At 37.2% G+C, this 25245-nt stretch overlaps 1 protein-coding gene across 1 annotated transcript; it reads left to right on the top strand.

Moving 5' to 3' along the window:
* The first annotated feature begins 2743 nt into the window (after window positions 1-2743).
* LOC132597739 (glutamate carboxypeptidase 2-like) lies at window positions 2744-25245 on the top strand. Its single transcript, XM_060304350.1, has 6 exons — window positions 2744-2793; window positions 4137-4318; window positions 6583-6688; window positions 12478-12664; window positions 17150-17248; window positions 22201-25245. The coding sequence occupies exons 1-6, from the start codon at window positions 2744-2746 to the stop codon at window positions 22468-22470; spliced, it is 894 nt and encodes a 297-aa protein (XP_060160333.1). The 3' UTR covers window positions 22471-25245.

The following is a 25245-nucleotide window of genomic DNA, read 5'->3' on the forward strand; positions in this document are numbered from 1 at the left end:
AGAGTCAGAAATCGCAGCTTAAGCAAAAAAAGATCTTATTATTTGGTGTTTCTGTGACCCAGCCCAGTACTTGACCCATGTTGATAATTTTAAGAAATGCCTTTCAGACTGAATAAAATATCTAAATGAGTATATATTAGTAAAGGACAAAAATGCTTTCTCTCTTTACTGAATTAAAGTTAAAGAGTTTCATTTTGTACTCTACTGTTCTATTGTTTAAAAGAGTTTTGTAACTAGGTAATAACTATTCATCATCTAATAGTTGCTGTACTGTTCAATCATTTAAAGGTATTTATCGTATAAGTATTATGTGCCAAGTGCTCTGTCAGGCACAGCCCTTCCTCTTTGGAGCTTTCAGTCTAGAGATTCTGTAAGAGCTGATAACTAGTAGCAGATACAAGTGTATTACGTTTCCTTCGTTTAATATTTCTATTCTGAATCTCTTATTTCCTGCACTGGGAGAGGAAGAGGATGATCAGGTCACATTTTTCCTTATCTACCTACCTACAAAGTAAAGCCACACATTTTTTGTGTATGGATGGGCGTATGGCACTATGAAATATTTCAAGGTGTTCTTCAAACAAAAGCTAATGAGGTTAATATGAGTCATTAGGTACAAACAAGGAGCCCAGAATGCTTTCCTGAGCACAAGCTATTGCTGTTCTTTTTGGCTCATAATCTCTGCTTTCTGGTATTGTTATTTATCTTTCCGTTTAGGTCCTGTCTTCCCCCTTTGAGTAAAGTTCTTCAGTAACAGTAATGATCTCTTATACCTCATAGTCGCTTCTTTACTTAGCATAATGTCATCCATTCATTCAAAAGGAGGTTTCTATATGCGAGGCATTGTGATAACTCTGGAAAATAGACAGGAACGTGATATGGTTCCTGGCACCAAGAAGCTTAAAATCTGAAAGGGAATAAGAGAGTAACATGTGTAACAAAAGGCTGACACAAAATTAAGGAAAAGTAGAGATCAGTGTATTAGTAGCAAATGTCTCTGAATATCAAGAAGACTTCACAACATAGGTATTTTTAAGCAGGATCTTTAAAGAGAGAAAAAATTATGCATATGAAAGTGGAAATAATACGTCCATATAAGAAGTTATGCATATGAAAGTGGAAATAAGATGTCCACATAGACGAGTTCATTTGCAATTTTGGACACTTTCAAAAATAAAGCATTATTAAACAGATGTTGTATTCATTTTTCCTTGGGAGTTTATGAGTCATAATGAATGTGTGAAGGAAGTAAATGGTGCAGGGTTGGGGAGAGTATTGTATGAAACCAATGCTCTTGAAATCTCAAATAGCAACCCAGGCAAGGTGTAGGGATGTCAGATTTTTCATTTGTCATTAGGTGACATAATACATAGTGAATTATCAAGCAAATAGTTTTCCTTTCTAACATTAAAGTTGTTCTTCTGTTCAATCATTCACCTGTTCGTTAATTGAAACAAATAGCCATTCCTAGCTATCTTGTGCCAGGAATTATGGGTATAAATATGTATCAAATAAAGTCCTTGACCTCAAAAAAAAATTCACAGTATCCAGGAAGATAGACAAGTAAACACAGTTACAATATAGTATGATAAATGTTACAGTCAAGAAAAATAAGAATGTATCTTACTGGGTTTGGCATTCTTCTTCTTCTACAAGTCATTATATGAAGAGTCATCTACAAACTTTCCTCAATAGTCGAAGAAGGAAGTACAGTGTGATCTAATGCTTATCAAAGCAAACATGTGTCAGGTTTTTTTGGGGGGAGGGTGGGTGTTAATCAACTTCATTAAAGCTTAGTTTCTTCAGCTGTAAAAGAGAAATAGTAGCAACAGAAAAATCTAGTGTGGCTTGCCTCAGTGAGAATCCTGCGTACTGCAAGGAAGAGTAGCCCCTCCTCGCCGCAACTAGAGAAAGCCTGCATGCAACAACGAAAACCCAATGCAGCCAAAAATAATAAATAAATAAATAAATAAAAGAGAGCATCTTAAAAAAGAAAAGAAAAGAAAAATCTAGTGTGGCTTGCAAAACCACCTGTTAGATATTTCAAATTCTTTTGGGCTAAATCCTGATAATTAAATGAAATAATTCTGTAAAGCATATAGCAAGTGCCTGCCATGTGGAATGTGCTCATAATATTAATCAGTCATTAATTACTCTTAAAGCTATGTTTTCCCCACTAAACTGTAAGCTTCATGAGGAGAGAACGAATCCTTTCAATAAGATTTCACAGATGTTCATTTGTTCTCTGATTTCTTCAAATGTAGCCCAGCTCACCATAAGGGTATTAATTAAATTGTTAGGTAGTTGTAGCATTGTTCAAAACCCTTCTTATATTTAATAAATATAATTTCCCTCAATTGTACTCGCATCTGACCTTCAGAACATCTTTATTAACAGATGGTACTTAATAATTTTATTAGATGATCCTGTATTTTACAAATGAGAAGATACATTCAAGTAAACCGAATATGTGACTCTCCAGGGTACAAGGCTTAGACAGGACCAGATCCAAAGCTTAAGTCCAAGTCTTCCGACTCCAAGCCCAGTGTTCCTCCCAATACAAGCAAAGAGCTTAGCAAATGCAGCCCATGCTCAAGGGAGGCAGTACAGTGGTTTAGAGTAAGGCACACTTTGGATTTTGTCTTAGCTTTGTGACTTTGAGTGATTTATCTCATCTCATTAAATTTCAGTTTTCCTACATGTAAAACGGGAAGGGTGATAGTATCAACCACGAAGGGTACCGATGATTAAACGAGTTGATGTATATAAAGTGGCTCATTCAGAAAGTGCTCAGTAAGTATTATTCTTCCACTATTCTTGGTTAGATTTAACAATAGGAACATTAGGAGACATTTAATAAATATAAGCTATTGTTAGAAAGGGCTGAAGAAACTCCTTCCTTTCCTGTCCTAAATTATCTAGTAGTTGTCTTGGTTCACTGTTAACATTTTAATTTTCCCACATCACTTCACTTAGCTCAGAAATTCTTTATCAAAATACCCAACATTCTCTATGATGTAGCCCCGTGTCTCCTCGCTCTCTCCCTGTTCGCTCCCTTTCCCAAAGCAAACTATCTGCCATTCCTTGACTATCGCTCTGGCTCCCAGACCCAAAGTTTCTTCTCATCTCCCCTGGTTCAAACTCTGCTGGTACTTCACGATTCTTTTAAATGCAATACTTCCATAAAGCACTCCTAGCTAGAGGCCATGCATGCAGTCTCCCTTACAGATTATAAAAACATCGTTGATTTTATAAAGCATGTCGTTATTGTCCTCCTTTAGGTATCATTGTTATAATTTTTTAAGAACTTATAACAGGGGTAGATTTATGTGTGATTGACTCTTCAGGTTAACTCAACAAAGACTGATTTCATACCCACAGTGTAAGAGAGTGCCAAGGGCAGCTCTGATATATAAAGAGATGTACTCTCTGCCTTCAGTAAATTCCAATAATATTTCTTTAAAAATGGTTGTGCTATGTAAAGGGAGGAATAATTCTCTAATAATTGATAAGTATCAATGATCTTCATTAGGAAAAAGAGCACAGTGGTAACTGGCATTGACACCAAAATTCACTCCCTGAATATCCAAAGCAGTGCCAGAACTGGACACCACCGTTTTCTACTTGAATTTACTCTTTTTAGGGCTATAATAGTATTTAATAGGATTTCGGATCTGAAAAAAGTTCTTGAGGAATAGTTTAGTCTACCAACTTGCCTGGAACATGCATTTTCCTAGACAGACAAAAGAGGATCGTTCTATTGAATTACGGGGTACTTAGTGTTCTTTTTCTGAATCGATTTGTGGTCTGGAAGTGGAGAAAGGAGAAGAGTTTGTTCTTTGCTTCCTCCTTCCCTTTCTTCCTTCTTTTCCTTTTATTTTAAAATAAGGGCTAGAAATTTTCAAGCTAAACTTTTTTTTTTTTTTTTTTTTTAAGCACCCCGCCGAAGGTGCTGGGTTTTTTTCTTCTGGGGACTGATGCTGCCTCTTGCTCTCCGGGATTGGTTGAGAGTAAACTAGAAATACTTTCAGGGGCGGAGAAACTGGGAGTGCCCTGGGAGTGCGAGTGGACTCTAGGCTGCAGAACTGCTAAGAGCGGCCCTCGAAGGAGGAAGCCTTTGCCCCTCCGCTCGCGAGGCAGCAGCGGGGGCGCACCGCAGAGGCACCGGTCCCCGGAGGCCCCGCGGGCCACACGGTGAGATGTGGAATCCCCCTGCGCGAAACCGAGTCGACCTTTGTCGCCTGGCGCCGCGCGCGCTGGCTGTGCGCTGGGGCCCTGGTGCTGGCCGCCTGCCTCTTCGTCCTCGGCTTCCTCTTCGGTACGGGGCCCTCGCCACGGACAACCCTGAGCCTACCCGGCTGTTTGGCGGTTCGCGGGACTCCGTGCCAGCTGACGCGTGGGGCCAGCTGCTGGTCTCCCGGTCTCCCGGGGGGTGGGGGGCGGTGACCGGGTTGGGGGAACGTGGGGATGAGCACCCGCGAGTTAGGTAGGAGTTGCTGGGGGCGGTGCACAGCTGGGTTCTGGACGGTCTACTGTAGGACAGTCACCCAGGGTAAGGAGTAGAACGGAGAGACTCAAACTGAACTTGAGAAAGTTCCAACTGCTGAGGCCCTGCGAGCAATCGGTACGTTTTAGCAGGAGCGCCGGATCTCTGGGGGCATTTGCTAGGTCGTCCAAGGAGCTTTGCCAGAAACGACTCTTACCTGTTTGGGGTCTTTATCTAGTGCCTGTGCCTGGACCTGCTTCGTGTATACAGTAGGTAGAACTCAGGGCACTGCTGCGTGGGAGCCCTATTCTCTCATTCTTTCGTCCTGGGGAGTAAATAAATAGGAACATTTAGGAGATAACTGGCTGACATTGTCAGTGCTCTGAACAGATCCTTAATAGCAGTTCTTTAGCGTTTTCCCCTGTGTACTGATTTGCAGACTTAACCCAACTCTCCATGATAACCAGGGGGCAGCACAGATTTGCTGAGACTCTTTTAAATTCTAATATTAACTCTGCAACTTCTCTGTGTCCTTGAGCGAGTTACCGAGTCTCTCTGAGCCACAGTTTGTCAACCTTTGTAAGAATACTATCTGTAACTTAGTGGGAATCGTAAACGAAATAGCATCTAAAGCTCCTCGCACAGTACTGGGGTATTGGCACTTTTTCAAAATTGTTTCCTGGTGAGGAGATGCTTCTAACTGGACATTAATGCACAGGACTAGCGTTAAGGTATAGCCTGGTAGTTCGGCCCTACTCTGAATTCTGGGTCCCCTTTCTGGGATTTAGAAGACCAGGGCATAGACCAACTAAGCTGGCTCAAATTCAGCCTCTTCTTGCTTGTTGTGTAACCTTTGAGCCACACTCTGCTCATAACTAGCATGTGGATATTAGGGTTATTGTGGGGCTTAGATAAGTGTGCTCGTTAAGGGCACACTTCAACTCGAGTTTCAGTTTTCTCAGCTGTACAACGTGGGCAAGGGTAGCATGAGGATTAAGATCTTCTGCATCTTTTAAAAGCATTTTATTCGTCCCAGTATAGCCCTCAGCCCCATCCCTATATTCACTGCTCAATGGCTGTGGGTTCTTTATTAATGTTTGTTAATTTTTTTCCTAGGATTCTCTGCTCCCTCCCTCCCACAGGCCTCCATCCTCTTTATCCAGCTCATTTTTTAGATCTCGATTCAAGCATTTCATCTTCCGAGTGCCCTTATCCTACAGTCTAATCCAAGTCCCTTTATTTTACATACTGGTGGAACTGTATTTCCATTTGCTGCCAACCATTTATTTCAATATGCGTGTATATATGCATGTGTGTAACGTGTATGTGATTAATAACTGGAAAGCTCCATGAAAGCTAGCTGGGTGATTTAGGTAACCATTTTATGCACAGATCATATCATTTATCTAAATAAACTATGTCACGAAGCCAACTACCAGGGCTAATGGCTCTACGCGATCTGGCTACCCATTGCCTCTAGTCTCTGTATTCACTGTGTGTCTTGCAGAGATGTTGGGTGAATTGGAGTTTCACTGTAGCTCTCTGAAGTTGAACTTTTGAAGCCTACTTCAACTGCAAGCACAAAATATTTAAGCATATTTGGCTTTAGTTTCAGAACCAGAACAAATTACAAGTCTGAATTGCCTTCAACTCTTTGAAATAATTTATGTACTTGAAATATACTCATAATTAATTCATTACAAACATTTACTAAATGCTTATTCTGGGTCAGCAGAGGCATCGTCACTGGGGATAAAAGGTTTAAGGAGAAAGAAGGTGGATCTCCTCTTTGCCTTCATTTTTCCCATCAGTTGAACCATCTTCAATTTTAGTGCTAATTTCATAAAACATTTCTTAGAATAACAGCAATGCTTATTGAAATTGGATTAAAAAAATATGTTGCAACTGATTTGTAATTAAGTGTGTCTGCATGATTTTTTTTCCAATGGAAGTAGGCAAGAGCAATGAAACTTCAGAAAATCTCAGTTAATACCAGAGGTCATTGATGTTTTATATATGATAAATACAATAATAAGGAGAGATAGGCCCTGTCTATAAGCTCATATCTCATTCCTATATTTGTTTGTATTTTACAGGATGGTTTATAAAATCCTCCAGTGAAGCTACTAACATTCCACCGCATAATGTGAAGAAAGCATTTTTGGATGAGTTGAAAGCAGTGAACATCAAGACATTCTTGTAGTAAGCATATACTTAAAAGTTTATTATTCTGTTTAGAAGTTTTGATCCAATATTTCATAAACAGAAACTGACTTTTTAAAAGGTTTTATTACTGAAGATCTTGTATCATGTTTCATCTGGAGAGGATTGTACCTTCAGCTGAACTTTATCATGATAGATGTTTTAAAGCAGGTGTCACTAACTTTTTCTGTAAAGGTCCAGCTTTTGTAGGCCAGCTGATCTCTGTCCCAACTACTCAGCTCTGCTATTGTAGCACCAAAAAAGTGATAGTAAATACGTAATTGAATAAGTGTGACAGTTTCGATAAAACTTTATTTGTAGGCACTGAAATTTAAATTTCATATAAATATGTCACAAAATATTATTCCTCTTGATTTTTTTCACCTATTTAAAATGTGATAACCATTTTTAGCTTGTGGGCTGTACAAAGAAAGGAAGTGAGCTGGATTTGGTCAGTGAAACATAGTTTGCTGACTCCTGTTTCAGAGGAAGATAGTATATTTTAGTCAAAAGAATAAATTTTGGACTTCGAAGTCAGACATACACAAGTTTAAATTCCATCTTCGCCCACTGATATTAAAGTAAGTTTGAGTGAATATTTAACCTTCCTGAGCCATCATTTTCACCTCTATAAAATGGGGATAGTGATATTGTTCTGATGAGCATGAAATTAGAGAGCATATATGTGACCTAGTGTAAAAACCAGCTCCCTATTTCCTGAAATAGCTATCCCTGGTGTAGGGAAAAAGGGGTAAATGAGTAAATATAAAAAGTATTTGCAAGGCTACTAAAAATAAAACACTTTTATTGAATAATTGATTGGAATACTTAGCTTTTTCAAAGTGACATACTTGAAGTCCTGATAACGATTAAAGGACTGCTTAGTGAATACAAGTTATAATTTTATGTAAAAACAGTCAAGTAAATATATATATATGTATAGATGTACATACACTTAGTCATACAAACACATATGTCTATTTAATTATGATAGAATTAAAACTATGAATAAAATTTGCTAGGGCACCTATCAAGTCTTTGGAAGGGCCATTTCAAGTGAGAGACCCAGAAGCTTAAATTTTGTGGAAATCCTTCTGCCTCTTGCACTTCTTTTACTATAATTATGTATAATAGGTATAATAAAAGTGGAAGTCTGGCGAGATATAATCTTCACTCCTAGACAGGGGTGCTGCCTCTGCTTCATTTTTCCTTTTCTAACCTGTGAGATGGAGTGACCAGCAAAGAAATAAAATGAATGCCTGCCTCTAGCTCACTTTCTGGGCCGTCAGCTTCTTGCTTATTCTCCGTGGCCTTGACCAAGCTCCTCTAACTGTTTAGAACTCAAGGATTTGCATCATTAACAAACAAAAGAAAGAGATTAACAGAACCCCCCACTCACCCCTCCAAGGACCACAGAACCTCCAGAAGCCTCCTGGACTCTCCAGAATTCCAAATTGCCATTTGTCCATCAGAGTGCTTTCAGTCTATTTAGACCCTTAGGTTAGGGGTCATTAAAGCCTCAGATCCTCTGTCTTGTTCCCCTTTCTAATCCTTCGCTTTACTACTAAAAATGCTCTACTACTTCTAAGTCACCTGACTCTCAATAGTGGCTGGGGCGGGGCGTTAAGTAAGGGCTGCCTTTTCAGTCTTCCTTGGGGTACAAGGTTGTCCTGTGTTTTCCCTTTTGTTTTGTAACATCTAGTTAAATTCTCAGATCTGTTCACTATTTTGCATGTCTTTAGAGGGAATTTCCTTCTCCACCCTGTTCTGAAAGACAAGATTATTTCAGAAGAGTGTCTTAGCTTTCACTGATCTACATTTGAATACCAGTTCCGTCTTTCACTGGCTGTCTTTAGGTCATCTAACTTCTCCAAGCACTGTGCATTTGTAAACCAGATGCAATGTATGAAAACAGGAATACCAATAGCTCCCTTTATTAATTGAGATAACATAATGATCCTTGGAACATATATAACCTTTTCTAGCCAGACAGAGATGTATGAGCCTATTTGTTTTGTTAATACATGTTGTTGGCTATTTTGGATAATTTGTAAATTATTCTTCTTATTAGAAAATAACTGGATATTCTAATAGAATCAAGACAGTGTAACACACTTCTCAATTGATTAAAACAAAAAAAAACGAACTTCTGTTTCTTAGCAGTTGTCTAATTGAGCCTCAAATCTTTGTGAATTAGTGAGGTAGCAATATTCTCCCCATGTATGGATGAGAAATTGAAGACATGGCCAGGATTACACAACAAGTTAGTGGCAAAACCTGTAATGCACTGATTTTGTGGCCAGTTGATTTATTTATCCTTGGAAACAAATCTTTTTTCCTACTCATCATTTTCAGGATTAACTTTGCTCCAAATGAGTGGGTTCTAAACCTGATCATAGAACACCATTGCATCTTGGTGGGTAATGACAAAACTTTTACCAGGAATTTCACTCATAATGTTACCTAACCAAACTTGGGTCTGCTAGCCTGCTGTGCAGCAAAGCCAGTCTACTGCCACCAGGTTGAGGTGAAGGAGTCCAGCACTTAGTGTAGGGCGTCAAATAGGGAGAACAGACAGCTTATGCTCAAAAGACCGGAAATCCCAGGTGGCTTTCAGGGGAGGGTTTTTTTTCTTTTTAAAGCATTATATATAATTCCTTCTCTCCTTTATTATTTTTTTTATTTTTTATTTTTTTTTTTGCGGTACGCGGGCCTCTTACTGTTGTGGCCTCTCCCATTGTGGAGCACAGGCTCTGGACGCGCAGGCTCAGCGGCCATGGCTCACGGGCCCAGCTGCTCTGCGGCATGTGGGATCTTCCCAGACCGGGGCACGAACACGTGTCCCCTGCATCGGCAGGTGGACTCTCAACCACTGCGCCACCAGGGAAGCCCTCTCCTTTATTTTTATAGGCAAAATACTTTGGATGATCCTAAAATATTTTTCCCATTTGATTTTTTTTAACGTTTTTATTGGAGTATATTTGCTTTACAATGGTGTGTTAGTATCTGCTTTATAACGAAGTGAATCAGTTATACATATACATATATCCCCATATCTCTTCCCTCTTAAGTCTCCCTCCCTCCCATCCTCCCTATCCCACCCTTCTAGGTGGTCACAAAGCACTCAGCTGATCTCCCTGTGCTATGCGACTCCTTCCTAGCTATCTAAAGGGGAGGGTTTTGAAAGGCAACATTTGGGGTGAGGGTTGCAGCTCATGGACTTTACTCTGATTGGTTGCTGGTGAGGTAACAGGATGATGTTTTGGAAATCTGAATCATCAACCTTCTGGTTCCAACTAGTCTAGGGTCTGTGTGATTCTGGTCAGCATGTAGTCACCATCCTCCACCTGGGTGGGGTTCTTAGTTTCTGCAGAACAGCCCAAAAATGTGCATCAGGTTGTTATACTGTTTAAGCTATCATTACTTTCTTGCTTGACCGCTTTTCCTTTGTTTCTCTATTCCCTCACTTCCCTAATTAGTAACTGCTTGAGTCTGCTCTTTGGAACCCAAGGAAGGCCTAGAAGACTAAAGCCTTTTACTACAAAAAAGAAATGGGGGACACTGAGGGGCTCTTGTACCTGGGAGGGGCCTGCAGGGTACTGCTTGGTTTCAGTCCCCCCTTTTCTCTGATTCTTCTTAATCCTGAGAGGACCAGGGGCAGAATGAGAAAGAGAATAAAGCTTTGGCTAGAGAGGTTAATCATAAACTTGGCAGGGGAGCTCGGTTTTAGGGGGACTCAGTTTCAATAATAAAGTCTAATAATGATCTCCTCTGTGTGTGTGTGAGCAGGTTCAAGACTCCCATAACAATTCTTCTCTCATGTAAGAATAGAGTTCTAGCTGTGACTTCAGGAAATATGCATAATCTGCATCTAGTTCTGTTACAGTTTGGATTTGTGTAATATGGAAGAAAATAGCAACTTGTTGGCTATTTTCTGTTTTCTTTGCAGGTATCCATTGATGAAGGAATATATAGACTCCTCAGCTGGCTCTTAAAATTGTGTTCTTTTCATTACTTTATTTTGTAAATACATATTAGAAATCCCATGTAAGGTTTTTTTGTTTTGTTTTGTTTTGTTTTTGTTTGTTTTTTTGCGGTACACGGGCCTCTCACTGTTGTGGCCTCTCCCGTTGCGGAGCACAGGCTCCGGACGCGCAGGCTGAGCGGCCATGGCTCACGGGCCCAGCCGGTCCATGGCATATGGGATCCTTCCGGGCCAGGGCACGAACCCGTGTGTCCTGCATCGGCAGGGGGACTCTCAACCACTGCACCACCAGGGAAGCCCTAGAAATCCCATGTAAGGTTTTAAGCCCCTAAAAATTTATTGGATGAGGGCTTCCCTGGTCCCGTGATCCATGGCCGCTGAGCCTGCGCGTCCGGAGCCTGTGCTCCGCAACGGGAGTGGCCTCAGTGGTGAGGCCCGCGTACTGCAAAAAAAACATTTATTGAATGAGACTTTTAATACTATTTTTGTAAATACAATTTAAATGATTTTAATATAATTATAAAATTAATCACCAGAATCCCCCTCCTCCTTTTTTTTTAAAGATACACAATAGAATCAAACATTTGAAATTGGGATCATAATAGCCATTTTGGCTATTAGTTTTTTTTAAATCACCATCAGGATGGAAGTATGTTGAGTTTAGAAAAATCTACATATTTAGAACCAGAAATTCATGAAGTTCAAGAAGTTCATGAGCTAGAAATAAATCGGTGTCTTATCATGATACATGATGCTTTGTCGTATGGGATTTTTTGTTTTTTCTTGAAGGGGTTTGAAAATACCAATGAACTGAATCTTCAGGGAAACAACAAATTTCCAAGAAAGAGAAATTTAAAACAAATAAAATCACCAGTATCTGGACATATTAAATGAGAAATTAATCTATTCATGAAAGTATTTGTGGTAGCTAAAATCTTAGCCACATAGTTTATTTGTTAAAGATATTTGTGGTCAGACTAATTCTCATCGTTGATTTTAAGTATTATACTTACTTAATAAGTAAATGCAGTACAAAAGATTCAGTTTGAGCTTGTGTAAGTATGTTCAGATTACTCCTTAAAGAAGGCACTTTAAAATGGTTGCTAATCAAAAGGTTTCTCACTTGGCTCTAACTTTCAGTATTTAAAAATAAATGTAATTATTAGTAGTTCTTGGCATGTCACAGCTTGATCTTTGGATGAAAATATTTTTATCTTCCAATTATATTTTACAAGGTGAAGTAAACAGATAATTCCATGAAAGTTCAAACATGCATTCTTTCTTAAGAAAGAATATAACACTTTCCTCATCTGATATATAGAGATACATCTTCAGGACTGCATGTAACAATTCTCTACAAAGATCAGTTTTTTCTAATTTTTCTCTTGAATGAGTATAAATTGGAGCATGAAAATTTCAAAACACACTTGAAAATCTATTTGATGCAATAATAGTGCCATTTTGCTTTTTTTTTTTTTTTTTTTTGCATTATGCGGGCCTCTCACTGTTGTGGCCTCTCCCGTTGCGGAGCACAGGCTCCGGACGTGCAGCCTCAGCGGCCATGGCTCACGGGCTCAGCCGCTACGCGGCATGTGGGATCTTCCCGGACCGGGACACGAACCCGTGTCCCTTGCATCCGGCAGGCGGACTCTCAACCACTGCGCCACCAGGGAAGCCCCCACTTTGCTTTTTTAATGTATAACACCTCAAAGTATTTTTTAATGTAAATCAGCCTTATTTGGTTGTTGATTTAAGATAAAGTCTGACTAAAAATTTCTAACCACTTTCAATTTTTGTTCAACAGTAATTTTACACGGATACCACATTTAGCTGGAACAGAACAAAACTTTCAGCTTGCAAAGCAAATTCAATCTCAGTGGAAAGAATTTGGCCTGGCTTCTGTTGAGTTAGCCCTTTATGATGCCCTGTTGTCCTATCCAAATAAGACTCATCCCAACTACATCTCAGTAATTGATGAAGATGGAAATGAGGTAAAAAGAAAGAAAGAAAAAATAAGTCCCCCTGGTCTACTATTTTGAAATACCTTATGTGAAAGAATGCCCTCTACCATGTCCAAATACTGATAGAAATCAATATTGACACTTGTGAATGATGCCTTTTATAATCTTATTACTGGTGCCAACTCTTTCTTATGATGTTTGAATTTATGTGATGTTGGAAAGATTCTGAAAAATTGATGTTTCATGACATTTGCTATTTTTTAGTATTGTACACTAATATAAAATATGATACATTAGTAAACTTCTAAGCAACTAAATTGATACATTTTTGAAAGGTTTGGACTATAAAAGATCATGCATAGATTTGAAGATGCTAGAAAATTCAGAGAAGTGCTGTTTGACCTAGCAGGTTTTTATTGGTACTTAATGATTAAATCTCATATGATCATGTGTTCAGCTCTGTGCCCAGAACTTGGGTGTGGTCATTTGGAAGGAGGAGAATTTGGAGAGAAATACTATAGAATTATATCTACACTAAAGAATTTACAATCTTCTTTGCTAGTTAGGGCACTTAGGAAAGAAGATAATACAAGTAATTGAGATATTTCTTATCACGATATATATTCAATATGAAAGCTCATAAAATATAACTCAATATTCATCCCTATTTGCCTTACAGCTACCATATTTAAAGTAGCCCCTTTTACTCTGGATAGCTTCTTTCAGTGCTTTGGATAGCTGGGCCTTTTAAATTGCATATAGCTTCAGATATGTCCAGTTTGATCAGTCAACTAAAAATGTCATGTGATTTAAGTATATATAAATTTTTAATCACCTCCCCTTATTGACTAGTGAATCAGCCTCTTCTTAATGATTAATATGTTGTTTTACAGTCAGTGATGTAATCCCATGCTAAATTTCCTAATATGAGTTGAAAGTTTCCATATTCACTATTTTCAATTATAGTAGTTAATACAGTTTAACTTTTAAAAATATTATCAAACTATTTCAAAATTTTAAAAATATTTTTAAGGTAGGTATGGGGAATACTGATATACTTCCTATGGTCCCATAACCTTTATTAAATAAGCAGGGTCATATCTATATAATTAAGTATTAAGGGGTCTTTAAATGTATATTTAGGAAGATTATTTAATGATGTAATAAAATATTGGTAATGTTAAAAAAATACACATACTTAAACCAAATTTGATCTATCAAATTTGGCAATTGTGTGCAATGAGGAAAATAGCAAACTTTCAATTCTCTTCTTTTTTCCTTGCTCTTCACTTCCAATTTTGACTGTACCTTTGCTATTATTTCATTTCATTGTTTCTTTTGCTATTATAAGCACTTATGAAATTTCTAAAGCCTGTCACTTAATGTAAACCTATCTTTTAGAAGTTTCATTTTGGAGATTTTCCTGAATGGTGTTAGCTGCCAAAAGCTTATTAACTTTTTTGGAAGTTATATCATTGAATCATTTTTATTTTTACCCAAGTTTTACCTGCACATAAAGAATCACACAGTTCTCCAAAGGGCCCCTCTATATCCCCCTTCCCTGAGGCAATCACTGTTCAACACTGAGTTGATTCTTTTGGTATTTACTTCTGTTTCTTTAAATGACATGCTTGTATTGCTTGTGTTTCAGACTCAGGCACTATCTTTTGACCTTGTGACAGTTCAGCTCTATTTTCACCCCAACTACAAATGCTCTTTTACTGTGTCCCCATCTCCCAGTTTAATTACTGTGACTATTCATAGCCAAGCTATGTGGTAAACTGCAAACTTTTACTTTCCTGCATGACACAGAGGAGTTCCCCTTCCCACAGGCAACAAATATGATTAGTATTTTATAGATTCTGCAAGAAATATTTTTAATACTATATGCATTATTTTATCTTTGTTTACTAACGATAACGTGCCATATGGATTGAACTATATACATTGCCTTTTTTATGTCACAAAAAGTAAATAGAAATTTGTAAACCAAAATTATTTTAGTTATACTCAGAATACATAATTTGAAGCTATATTAGTGAATTTTGGATAGTGAGCAGTGCTCACTGGTGTATTGTCTACCTTTGATAAAGTCACCCAAAAGACTCTTTTCCGTCACCTTAAGAAACTTTTCCTACTTGTTAGAATAACTCATAAACTTGATGTAAAATCCACCTGCTCAGTGGTGTTGTAAAATTGAAGATTACTGTAAAGGCAAGTCAAGTGAGACGAGCTTGAGTACTTCCTTGGCTGAAAGACTTGCTGATGGGATGACTTTGTCTCTAGATGGATTTTCATTGCACTTTAGTATAGTTTTTCTTATAATCTTTCCCAGTGATTCAGCTTCATTTGTACCCTATGTGGACCACAGAAAAATTATGGGAAAGATGGAAGATATGGGAATTTTTGAAGAGTAGTAGTTGATTTTGTTTCATTTTAGGTTCTATCAGCATCAGAAGTAGGTAACTGGTGCTCTAGTCAGTACAATATAATGTCAGCTCAGAGTCACTCCGCATCTCCCACAACCCTTTGCATTACTGCACGGACCAGGACTTATAGTTTAACATGAAAAATGAGTGGTGATAGCAGGTGTCCTTGACTTGAATGTTTTCAATGTTTCACCTTAATTTTGATATTTGTATCAGGTTACGTTAATTCACTTCCTTTCCAAGTTTACTAAGACTTTTTGTCATGGATTTATGTTGAATTTTATCAACACATTTTTTCTTTTTTTTGGATATCTTTTGAGATGAGCGTATAATTTTTCTTTTTCACAATGATAATTATATTAAATGATATTCTAATATTAGACTAATCTTACATTTTTGAAATTTGTAATATTAGTAGTAGAGTTTTCAACTCATATATCTATATATATTCAGTTTATATTCATAGCATGTTTGGCTTGTATTTCTGCAATTTGCTTATTGGGGTATAATTTCTAGATTAGACCTGCCTTATAAAATGAGCTGAGTTTTTAATCTCTGAAATACGTTGTGTTATACTTAAACAATCTTTTACTTTCATCTTTCAAACTCAAAGGAAAAGCAGTTGGTTTTGATACTTTGTTTTGTGGGAGATTTTAAAGTACTGATTCAATTTTTTTTATTGTTATAGGACTATTTAGATTTTAAAAAATGCATCCTTATGTCAGTTTTAATAAATTTTTTAAATGCATTTTTCCATTTCATCTAAGTTTTCAATTATTGGCATAGTTCTTCCTAGTATTTTCTTATTACATTTTTGAATCTGTGCTACATCTATAGATACGACTCTTTTTCAACTCTTAGTATTATTTATTTGTGCTTACCTTATATATTTTTCTTATTGACATTGACAGAGATATGTCCATTTTACCTGTATTTTCAAAGAATAAACCTTCAGCTTTGGCAATCATTTCTTGTATATATGTTTTATGTTTCATTAATTTTGTTCTTAATATAATTTCCTCTTTTACCTTCCTGGTGTCTATTTTGCTGTTCTTTGTAACATTTTCAGTTGAAAATTTATTGATGTTCAACCTTTCTTCTTTTCTAATATGAGTATTTAAAACCATAAATTTCCTTCTAAGAGCCACTTCAACCAGATCTCACAAGTTTGGAGAAGTGTTTTAGTTATCATTAATATCTTAATATTTTCTAAGTTCTATGTTTTCATCTTTGAGCCTTGGAGCTATTTAGGGGTATTTTTAAAATTCCAAATTTAAAAGTTATTCCACTCTTGGTTTGATCTGATTTCCTAACTTAACTACACTGTGATCAGATAATGTGGTTTGTATGACACTAGTCATTTGGCAATTGTTGAGGCTTCCTTTATAGCCTATTATGTGGTCAATTTTTATAAATGTGTTTCTTTGAAAACAATGTATTCAGTTGTTGAGTTTAATGATCTTATATTTGTTCATTAGTTCAAGTTTGTTAATTGTTTGGCTAAAATCGCCTTTATCCTTGATGTAGTCTTATTTTGTCTGCAATCTTTATTAATTGCTGGGAAAGGAATGTTAGATTATCTCACTAGAGTGGTGGATTATTTTTATTTCCCTTTGGAATTCTGTCAGTTTCTTCTTCCTGTAGCTTGGAGCTCTCTTTTAGAGGTAGTGGTTTGGAACGTAAAAAAAAATTGATTCCTACTAAACAATGTCAGTGATACACTTAAAAGATTATATTATATTTGGTTCAAAGTGAATTTAACATTGATTTGCTCCCAAGTAATTATCTTAGCATTTTTATAAGTGACTAAGAATATTGTACGCTGTTATTTTTATTTGGGAATTAAAGTTTTCCTTCTAAATCAAAAGCTAGTGCTTATACATCCTCTAAGGGTCTCTAAGTTTATCATCTCATGAAATCCTTATAGCCTCTAGCACAGTGCTGGCTCTTTGATCTGTATCTTTAAAATACCAAAGGCTTCATTAACCATCTACTGACAGAAAGAGATAGTACACACTTCCTTTTTTGGTTATAGTAATGAAACTTTACCTCATTTGCCTCTGATTTTTATGTTTTGTTTCTCTAGATTTTCAACACATCATTATTTGAACCACCTCCTCCAAGATATGAAAATGTTTCAGATGTTCCACCTTTTAGTGCCTTTTCTCCACAAGGTATGCCAGAGGTAAAAATGCATGCAATAAAATAAAAATAACAAAGAGAACTTCCTTATACATACAAGCAATAATTAAAGAGGTATTAAGAAGGTTTTTGATGTAATCCAAATTCATCTTTTTCTACATTGAAGAAATAGAATTTCTTAGTAATAAAAAGGAATACATACTACTTTGTGTTCGTAGTTTTTTTAAGATAATAAAATTTACTATACTGAGATGGAGAAATCCAAAATGTACATTTATTGACTTTTGACAAATGCATACACCTGTGTAATTCAAACCCCATCAGCATATAGAATACTACTATCACTTCAGAAAGTACTTTTAAGCCCCTTCTCAATCAACTCCACACACTCTCAAGGCAATCATTCTTCTGATTTTTTTTTTTGCCGCCTTTGATTAGTTTTGCCTATACTAGAAATTCATATAGATAGAATTGATAGCATGTAATCATTTGTGTCTATTTTCTTTCACTAAGCATAGGGTCTGTGAAATTCACATGTTTTGCATTTATCAGTAGATTGTTCCTTTTTATTGCCAAGTAATTTCCATTGTATGAAAATACTACATATCTTACTACCACTGTATAACTTGGAGTAATTTTCAAAGAACTTGAATGAGAATTTGAAATTGTTGCCATTTTCAAGTGAAGAGTACGAATGTCCGTTTTAGAAAATGTTATGTGGTTTACTCAATAAAGCAGTGTCGGGGCTTCCCTGGTGGCGCAGTGGTTGAGAGTCTGCCTGCCGATGCAGGGGACACGGGTTCGTGCCCCGGTCCGGGAGGATCCCACATGCTGCGGAGCCGCTGGGCCCGTAAGCCATGGCCGCTGAGCCTGCGCGTCCGGAGCCTGTGCTCCGCAATGGGAGAGGCCACAACAGTGAGAGGCCCGTGTACCACCAAAAAAAAAAATAAAGAATAAAGCAGTGTGTATAACTATCATCTGAGATTTCACAGTAAATCCCCAGATTCTTGCATAGTACTTTTTTTTAATAAGAAAGTTAAATTTGAAAGAGTTGAATATAATTTATTAATGTCTTTTAAAATGTTATGTCTCCTACCATAATATTTAACATTAAGTAGATTCAGTTTTGGACATACTGAGTTTCAGGTGCCTAAGATATATTCCAAGAAGTTGCTAATAGACAGTTGGGCATATTGAAGTATCACTCAATAGGGAGATAAGGGCTTGACTATCATCGAAACATCCTAAGTAAAAAATTTACATTTAGAATTGAATTTATTTATTTATTTATTTATTTTTTGCGGAAAAAAGGAAAAATAGCTCTTATTTTTCTTAAATCTGAAGAAATGACAGAAAATGTGTTTTTATTTTGAGGTGGAGTTTACATGTAACAAAATGCACAGGTCTTGAGTTAATTCAATAAATTTTTTAAATTGCATGTATCTATATCACTCAAAATAAGATATAGGACATTTCTGTGACTCCAGAAAGTTCTCTGGTGCCCCTTTCTGGTCAATTTTTACCATATCCCCCTAGAAGCAACCACTTCCTGATATCTGTCATCATTGATTAGTTTGGTTTTGAACTTCATATAAATGGAATCAGATAGTAGCTATTCTTTTGTGTGTTGGTGGAAAATCAAATAACAGTCAAGCTAAGAAGAAAGAAAAGAGAATTTTATTTGAGTCAAACTGAGGATTATAACCCAGGGAACAGATTTGCAGAAGCTGTGAGAACTGTTCCATTGGTCAGGAGTTAGAGATGCAATTTTTTGCATTTCTGAGACAAAGAATTTCTGTGTTATATTGACAGGTTAGCATTCTACATAAAGTTGATCAAAGATGTTTTGGTCAATACAGCTCCCTGTATGGGATGAAAAAGAAATTAAAATAACCTTAAAACTACAACGTTGGTGTCTGAATAAAGCAGCCATTTTTCTTAAAGGTTGATTACATCCTCCTGTTTGAGGAGGTCTGGTTAATGTACAATACAGATGCACATTGCACATTGGGAAAGGCCTACCACAAAGCGGGCATACTATTTTTTTCCTTTCTTAGTTTGATTTCCCGGTCATAGAAAAGTTTATGATTTTCCCTCATCATTTGCCTTGCTGCTCTCACTCAGTACAACGATTAGAGATTAGTTATGTTATTGTGTGTGTTAATAGTTTCTTCCCTTTACTTGCTGAGTAGAATTCTATTATGGGACTGTTCTACAAATTGCTTATTCATTCTCCTATTTACAAACAGCTGGACTGTGTCCCATATGGGCTACCTAGATTCAGCTGCTATGAGCAATTTTGTACAGGTGTTTTTGTGGACATATGTTTCCATCTTTCTTGGGTAAATACCTAGGAGTGTAATTGTTCTGCCACAGGGCATAATTCTGCATAACATTATTTTTCAAAGAAGTTATTTAAAGTGACTCTCTAATTATACATTCTTACAAGAATGTATGAGAGTTTCAGTTGCTCCACATTTTCGCTAACATTTGAAACTGTCTTTCTAATTGTAACAGTTCTAGTAGATGCAATTTAAGAATGTGTGTGTGTGTTTTTTTTAACATCTTTATTGGAGTATAATTGCTTTACAATGGTGTGTTAGTTTCTGCTTTACAACAAAATGAATCAGTTATATATATACATATGTTCCCATATACCTTCCCTCTTGTGTCTCCCTCCCTCCCACCCTCCCTATCCCACCCCTCCAGGCAGTCACAAAGCACCGAGCTGATCTCCTGTGCTATGCGGCTGCTTCCCACTAGCTATCTACCTTAAGTTTGTTAGTGTATATATGTCCATGCCTCTCTCTCGCTTTGTCACAGCTTACCCTACCCCCTCCCCATATCCTCAAGTCCATTCTCTAGTAGATCTGTGTCTTTATTCCTGTCTTACCCCTAGGTTCTTCATGACATTTTTTTTTCTTAAATTCCATATATATGTGTTAGCATACGGTATTTGTCTCTCTCTTTCTGACTTACTTCACTCTGTATGACAGACTCTACGTGTATCCACCTCATTACAAATAGCTCAGTTTCGTTTCTTTTTATGGCTGAGTAATATTCCATTGTATATATGTGCCACATCTTCTTTATCCATTCATCCGATGATGGACACTTAGGTTGTTTCCATCTCCGGGCTATTTTAAATAGAGCTGCAATGAACATTTTGGTACATGACTCTTTTTGAATTATGGTTTTCTCAGGGTATATGCCCAGTAGTGGGATTACTGGGTCGTATGGTAGTTGTGTTTGTAGTTTTGTAAGGAACCTCCATACTGTTCTCCATAGTGGCTGTATCAATTTACATTCTCACCAACAGTGCAAGAGGGTTCCCTTTTCTCCACACTCTCTCCAGCATTTATTGTTTGTAGAGTTTTTGATGATGGCCGTTGTGACCAGTGTGAGATGATATCTCAGTGTAGCTTTGATTTGCATTTCTCTAATGATAAACGATGTTGAGCATTCTTTCATGTGTCTGCTGGCAATCTGTATATCTTCTTTGGAGAAATGTCTATTTAGGTCTTCTGCCCATTTTTGGAGTGGGTTGTTTGTTTTTATAATGTTGAGCTGCATGAGCTGCTTGTAAATTTTGGAGATTGATCCTTTGTCAGTTGCTTCATTTGCAAATATTTTCTCCCATTCTGAGTGAACCCTATATTTCTAATAATTTGTCTATCAATGCAAATTAATGATTAGATTTTAATGAGAATGTTTCAGGTATTTACACATTAAGGATAATGCTTGTTAAGGATGTGTATATTTGTGTTCTGTACTTTTTTCCTGATTTTGTTTACATAGGCACTCTTTCTATAATGGTAGATTTTTATTTGCGTCCCCTATTTTATTATAACGTGATATGCTTGTACTTTTCTCTCTTTTCTCTTATGTTTATGTTTTTACACTTTTAATGGTCTACAAATTGCATTTTGGTTTCAGTCATCATTTCTATTGGGTGTTATGTTTTCTTTTGTAATTGTTTCAGCTTATATCATTGTTTTCCTTTCCCTAATTTTTCTTTTGGGTTAAGCCACCCAATTTCTTGAGTTGAGTGCTTAACTCCTTTCTTTTCAAGCTTGCTTAATGTCTTTACTGTTCAATTAGATATTCCTCTTTTTCTGTCTTATGATTTGTCCTAATTCTTTATTTTTAAATTTCAGCTTTATTGCTGTATAATTGACTTTTAAAATTGTAAAATATTCAGTCAACTTTATGGTGATTTGCTATACATTGTGAAAGGATTCCCCCCATCTAGTTAATTAACACATTTCCTTCATATATTTACTTTTTTTGGTAAGAACATTTAAATCCTACTCTTCTGGAAAATTTCAACTATACATCACGTTGTTATCAACTATAATCACCATGGTTAACATTAGCTCCTGAGACTTTTTTCACTGTGTACCCTTTTACCCTCCCTTCCCTGCCCTCCCCCGCAACCACTTTTCTACTCTGGTTCTGTAAGTTTTACTCTTTTTTTTTTTTTAAGATTCCACATATAAGTGATACCACGCCATATTTGTCTTTCTCTGTCTTATTTTACTGGACATAATATCCTCCAAGACCATCCATATTGTTGCAAATGACAAAATTTCATTCTTTTTATGGCTGAGTAGTATTCCATTGTATCTATGTACCACATCTTCTGTATCCATTCAACCATCACTGGACATGTTGGTTGTTTCCATAGCTTATCCATTGTGAATGTGGGAGGGCAGATATCTCCTTGATATTGTTTTTATTTCCTTTAGCTATATACCCAGAAGTGAGACTGCAGCATCATATGGTGGTTCTAGTTACAATTTTTGAGGAACCTCCATACTGTTTTCCATAGTATGCACCATAGCTGCACCAGTTTACATGCCTACCAAAAGAGTGTACTTTTTGCCCTTAAATTCAAACTTTGAAATTAAGATTGCTATACAATTTTCTTTTACTTGATGTTAAATCAGTTTGTTCTGTCATCCACTTATTTTCAATATTTTGTACTTTCTTTAGGTTTGGCTTGGAAACTTCCATGAAGAGACTTTCTGCTACAGTGAGGTGAGAAGCCACCCATGCACTCAAGTGTGGGAATCTAGAGAGGTCTCAGGCACTTATACCCCCAACAGAGGAAACTCACAGAGCTGCAGACTGAGGCAGGACTTGGCTCAGAGAGCCGTCTCCTCTGGGAAATACTGGATTTCCTTTGGCTCCAAAATGCTGACAAGAGTGGAATCCTTCTGGTGGATGGACAAGCCTGGAGAAGATACCACCTCGTTTGTTTAAAAGTTCAAGTCTGAGTTCCAGCCCTAACATAGAGCTTGTTGCTTTTGTGTGGATAGAGAGGAAGCTCATTTGTATCTGGGGCTAGAGAAGGGAGAGGCAGCATCTTGTAGCTCATGTTAAATATTTGAGTTTTTTCAGCTTGAAATGAGAAGGCATTGGAAGTTGAAAACAGCATTTGACATGATATAATTTGCATATTTAACTAATCACCTTAAGTGTTCTGTGGACCCCTTGGGGGCAGGAGAAGTAGATAGAACATCTAAGTAATACAGGTGAGAATCGATGGTTACTGACTTAGGCCATAGTGTTGAGAATGCACAGAAGTGGCCAAACTCAGAATAAATTTTGGAAATTGAAAATGATAGTTTAGATGCAGAAGGAAACATTTTGGAGAATCAAACCACATCTCTCTTCCCTCTAGCTGTCCCCTACAGAATTTCAGTAAGATTCTGAAATTTGAAGCACCATGTAAAACTACAGGCCAGGAGCAATGAAAAAGTAAGGCTTCTTTGAAGTTCTCATTGAGGAGTAGCAAAAGCCCATGTGTCCTCCCTATCACCATGCAGCTAGGCAACTCTGTGATAGTATATTCTGTGGAAAACTGAAGCTGAGAGACTGAACTCCGGATCCTCAGTGGAGGATGGCAGTGACATGCTTGGCTGAAAAGATGATTAAGCCCTGTATTGAGATGGTGGAACCACATGATGGAAGCAGACTGGAATTACTGAGAAGGCAGCAGCCCTGGAGAGCAACTGGACCATAGTAGATCTCATATGAGCAAGGAGTAAACTTTCATGTGATAAGTAACTGAGATCTTGGGGGCTTTTGGTCCTTTAATTTAGGTCAGTTGTGGATATGGCAGTGCAGAGAAATATGGGAACTCTGAGAAACCTCTATGAAGACAGTAGCCTGGCTCATATTGCTATTTTAAATTTTAGAACCTGAAATTTTCCTTGTTACATTTCAGGGATATCACAATCTCTTCCCGGCAGATACACGCTCCAAATAGCCTAGGATAACAAAATGGGGGGTTTTGAAGCAAAAGAAACAAAAATAAATTTCAGAAAATATTTCTTCCACTACACTCCCTATGTTTTCACTTCACTTTTGTACTTGAAAGAACATTTCCTTTGCCCAATAAAGAGAAGCAATGTTAAAAATACAGTTTAGTTTTACCAGTACACTGGTTCCTAAATTAGTCTCCTTGACCTAAGTAGGCATTTCTCAAAAGAAGATATACAAATGGCCAACAGGCACATGAAAAGATGCTCCACATCGCTAATTATCAGAGAAATGCAAATCAAAACCACAGAGGGGTATCACCTCACACCTGTCAGAATGGCCATCATCAAAATGTCTACAAATAATAAATGCTGGAGAGGGTGTGGATGAAGGGGAGCCCTCTTACACTTTCGGTGGGACTGCAGATTGGTTCAGCCACTATGGAAAACTGTATGGAGGTTGCTTAAGAAACTACAAATAGAGCTACCATATGATCCAACAATCCCATTCCTAGGCGTATATCTGGAAAAGACGAAACCTCTAATTCGGAAAAATACATGCACACCAGTGTTCATAGCAGCCTTATTTACAATAGTCAAGACATGGAAACAAACCAAGTGCCCCTCAACCGATGATTGGTTTAAGAAGAAGTGATACATACATACCATGGAATATTACTCAGCCAGAGAAAGATGAAATATTGCCACTTGCAGCAGCATAGATGGACCTAGAGAATATCATACAAAGTGAAGTAAGACAGAAAAAGACAAATATATCACTTACATGTGTAATCTCAAAAACATTACAAGTGACTCTATATACAAAACAGAAACAGACACACAGACATAGAAAACAAACTTGTGGTTAGCTAAGGGGAAAGGGAGCAGGGGAGGGATAAATGAGGGCTATGGTATTAACAGATACACACTACTGTACAGAAAACACATAAGCAACAAGGATTTGCAAAACAAAACAAAAACAACAAAACAAAACACACAAGGATTTGCTATATAGCACAGGGAACTGTATTCATTATCTTGTAATAACCTATTATGAAAAATAATCTGAAAAAATATGTATATAACAATCACTTTTCTGTACACCGGCGACTAACACAATATTGCAAATCAAGTATACTTCCGTTAAAAAAAAAATTAGTCTTCTTGAAAGGATCAGGAGCTGGGGGTGGTAATGAAGGGGGTTCATCAAGCAATTCTATTGAAAATTCTATTTTATTTCAATTCAACCGGCACACTCAGTTTGGATACCCACAATCTGGACCACTCTTCTCAGGAAAAGATGCCCAAATCCAGCTGTTCTTCCATGTCCAGTAAGTTTTTGCTATACTTAATCTTGGAAAAGCAAGGGACATTGACAATGACAATTACATAGAGGCAAGGATAGAGCCACCTTTGTTCTCACTGCCATGATCTCTCCTAGGCCTCTCTCCACTTCTGAAAAATAACAATCACGAGTCCAGTGTATATTCATCAAGTTTGTAGACAAAAGGCTGTGAAACCGAAAGTAGTATGTCGTGTTGGTTTAACAACTTACCCCCACCATCACCTTTTAGAAGAGTCAGTATTACATCACAGGTGCTCAATAAGTGCAGCTATAGATATGTGCTTGGCGGGTGAAGGAGAGAGAATATGACCCAGAACTTGATACAGTATTATTCCTCTTCAAAATAAAGTCCTCTCAATATGCTGAAATGGAGTCCTCTCTGGACGCCTCCTGCCCCTTGCACTGACACCTGCCATGATGCCTTCTCTC

Source organism: Globicephala melas, chromosome 8 (genome assembly GCF_963455315.2).
Source record: "Globicephala melas chromosome 8, mGloMel1.2, whole genome shotgun sequence".
Taxonomy (NCBI): Eukaryota; Metazoa; Chordata; class Mammalia; order Artiodactyla; family Delphinidae; genus Globicephala; species Globicephala melas.

Bases quoted from the DNA above. Each gene is read 5' to 3' on its own strand.
- LOC132597739 (XM_060304350.1), top strand. From the start codon at position 2,744: ATGATTAAACGAGTTGATGTATATAAAGTGGCTCATTCAGAAAGTGCT. The intron at 2,794-4,136 runs GTAAGTATTATT...TCCGCTCGCGAG, and splicing joins GCTCATTCAGAAAGTGCTCA to GCAGCAGCGGGGGCGCACCG. The intron at 6,689-12,477 runs GTAAGCATATAC...TTTGTTCAACAG, and splicing joins AACATCAAGACATTCTTGTA to TAATTTTACACGGATACCAC.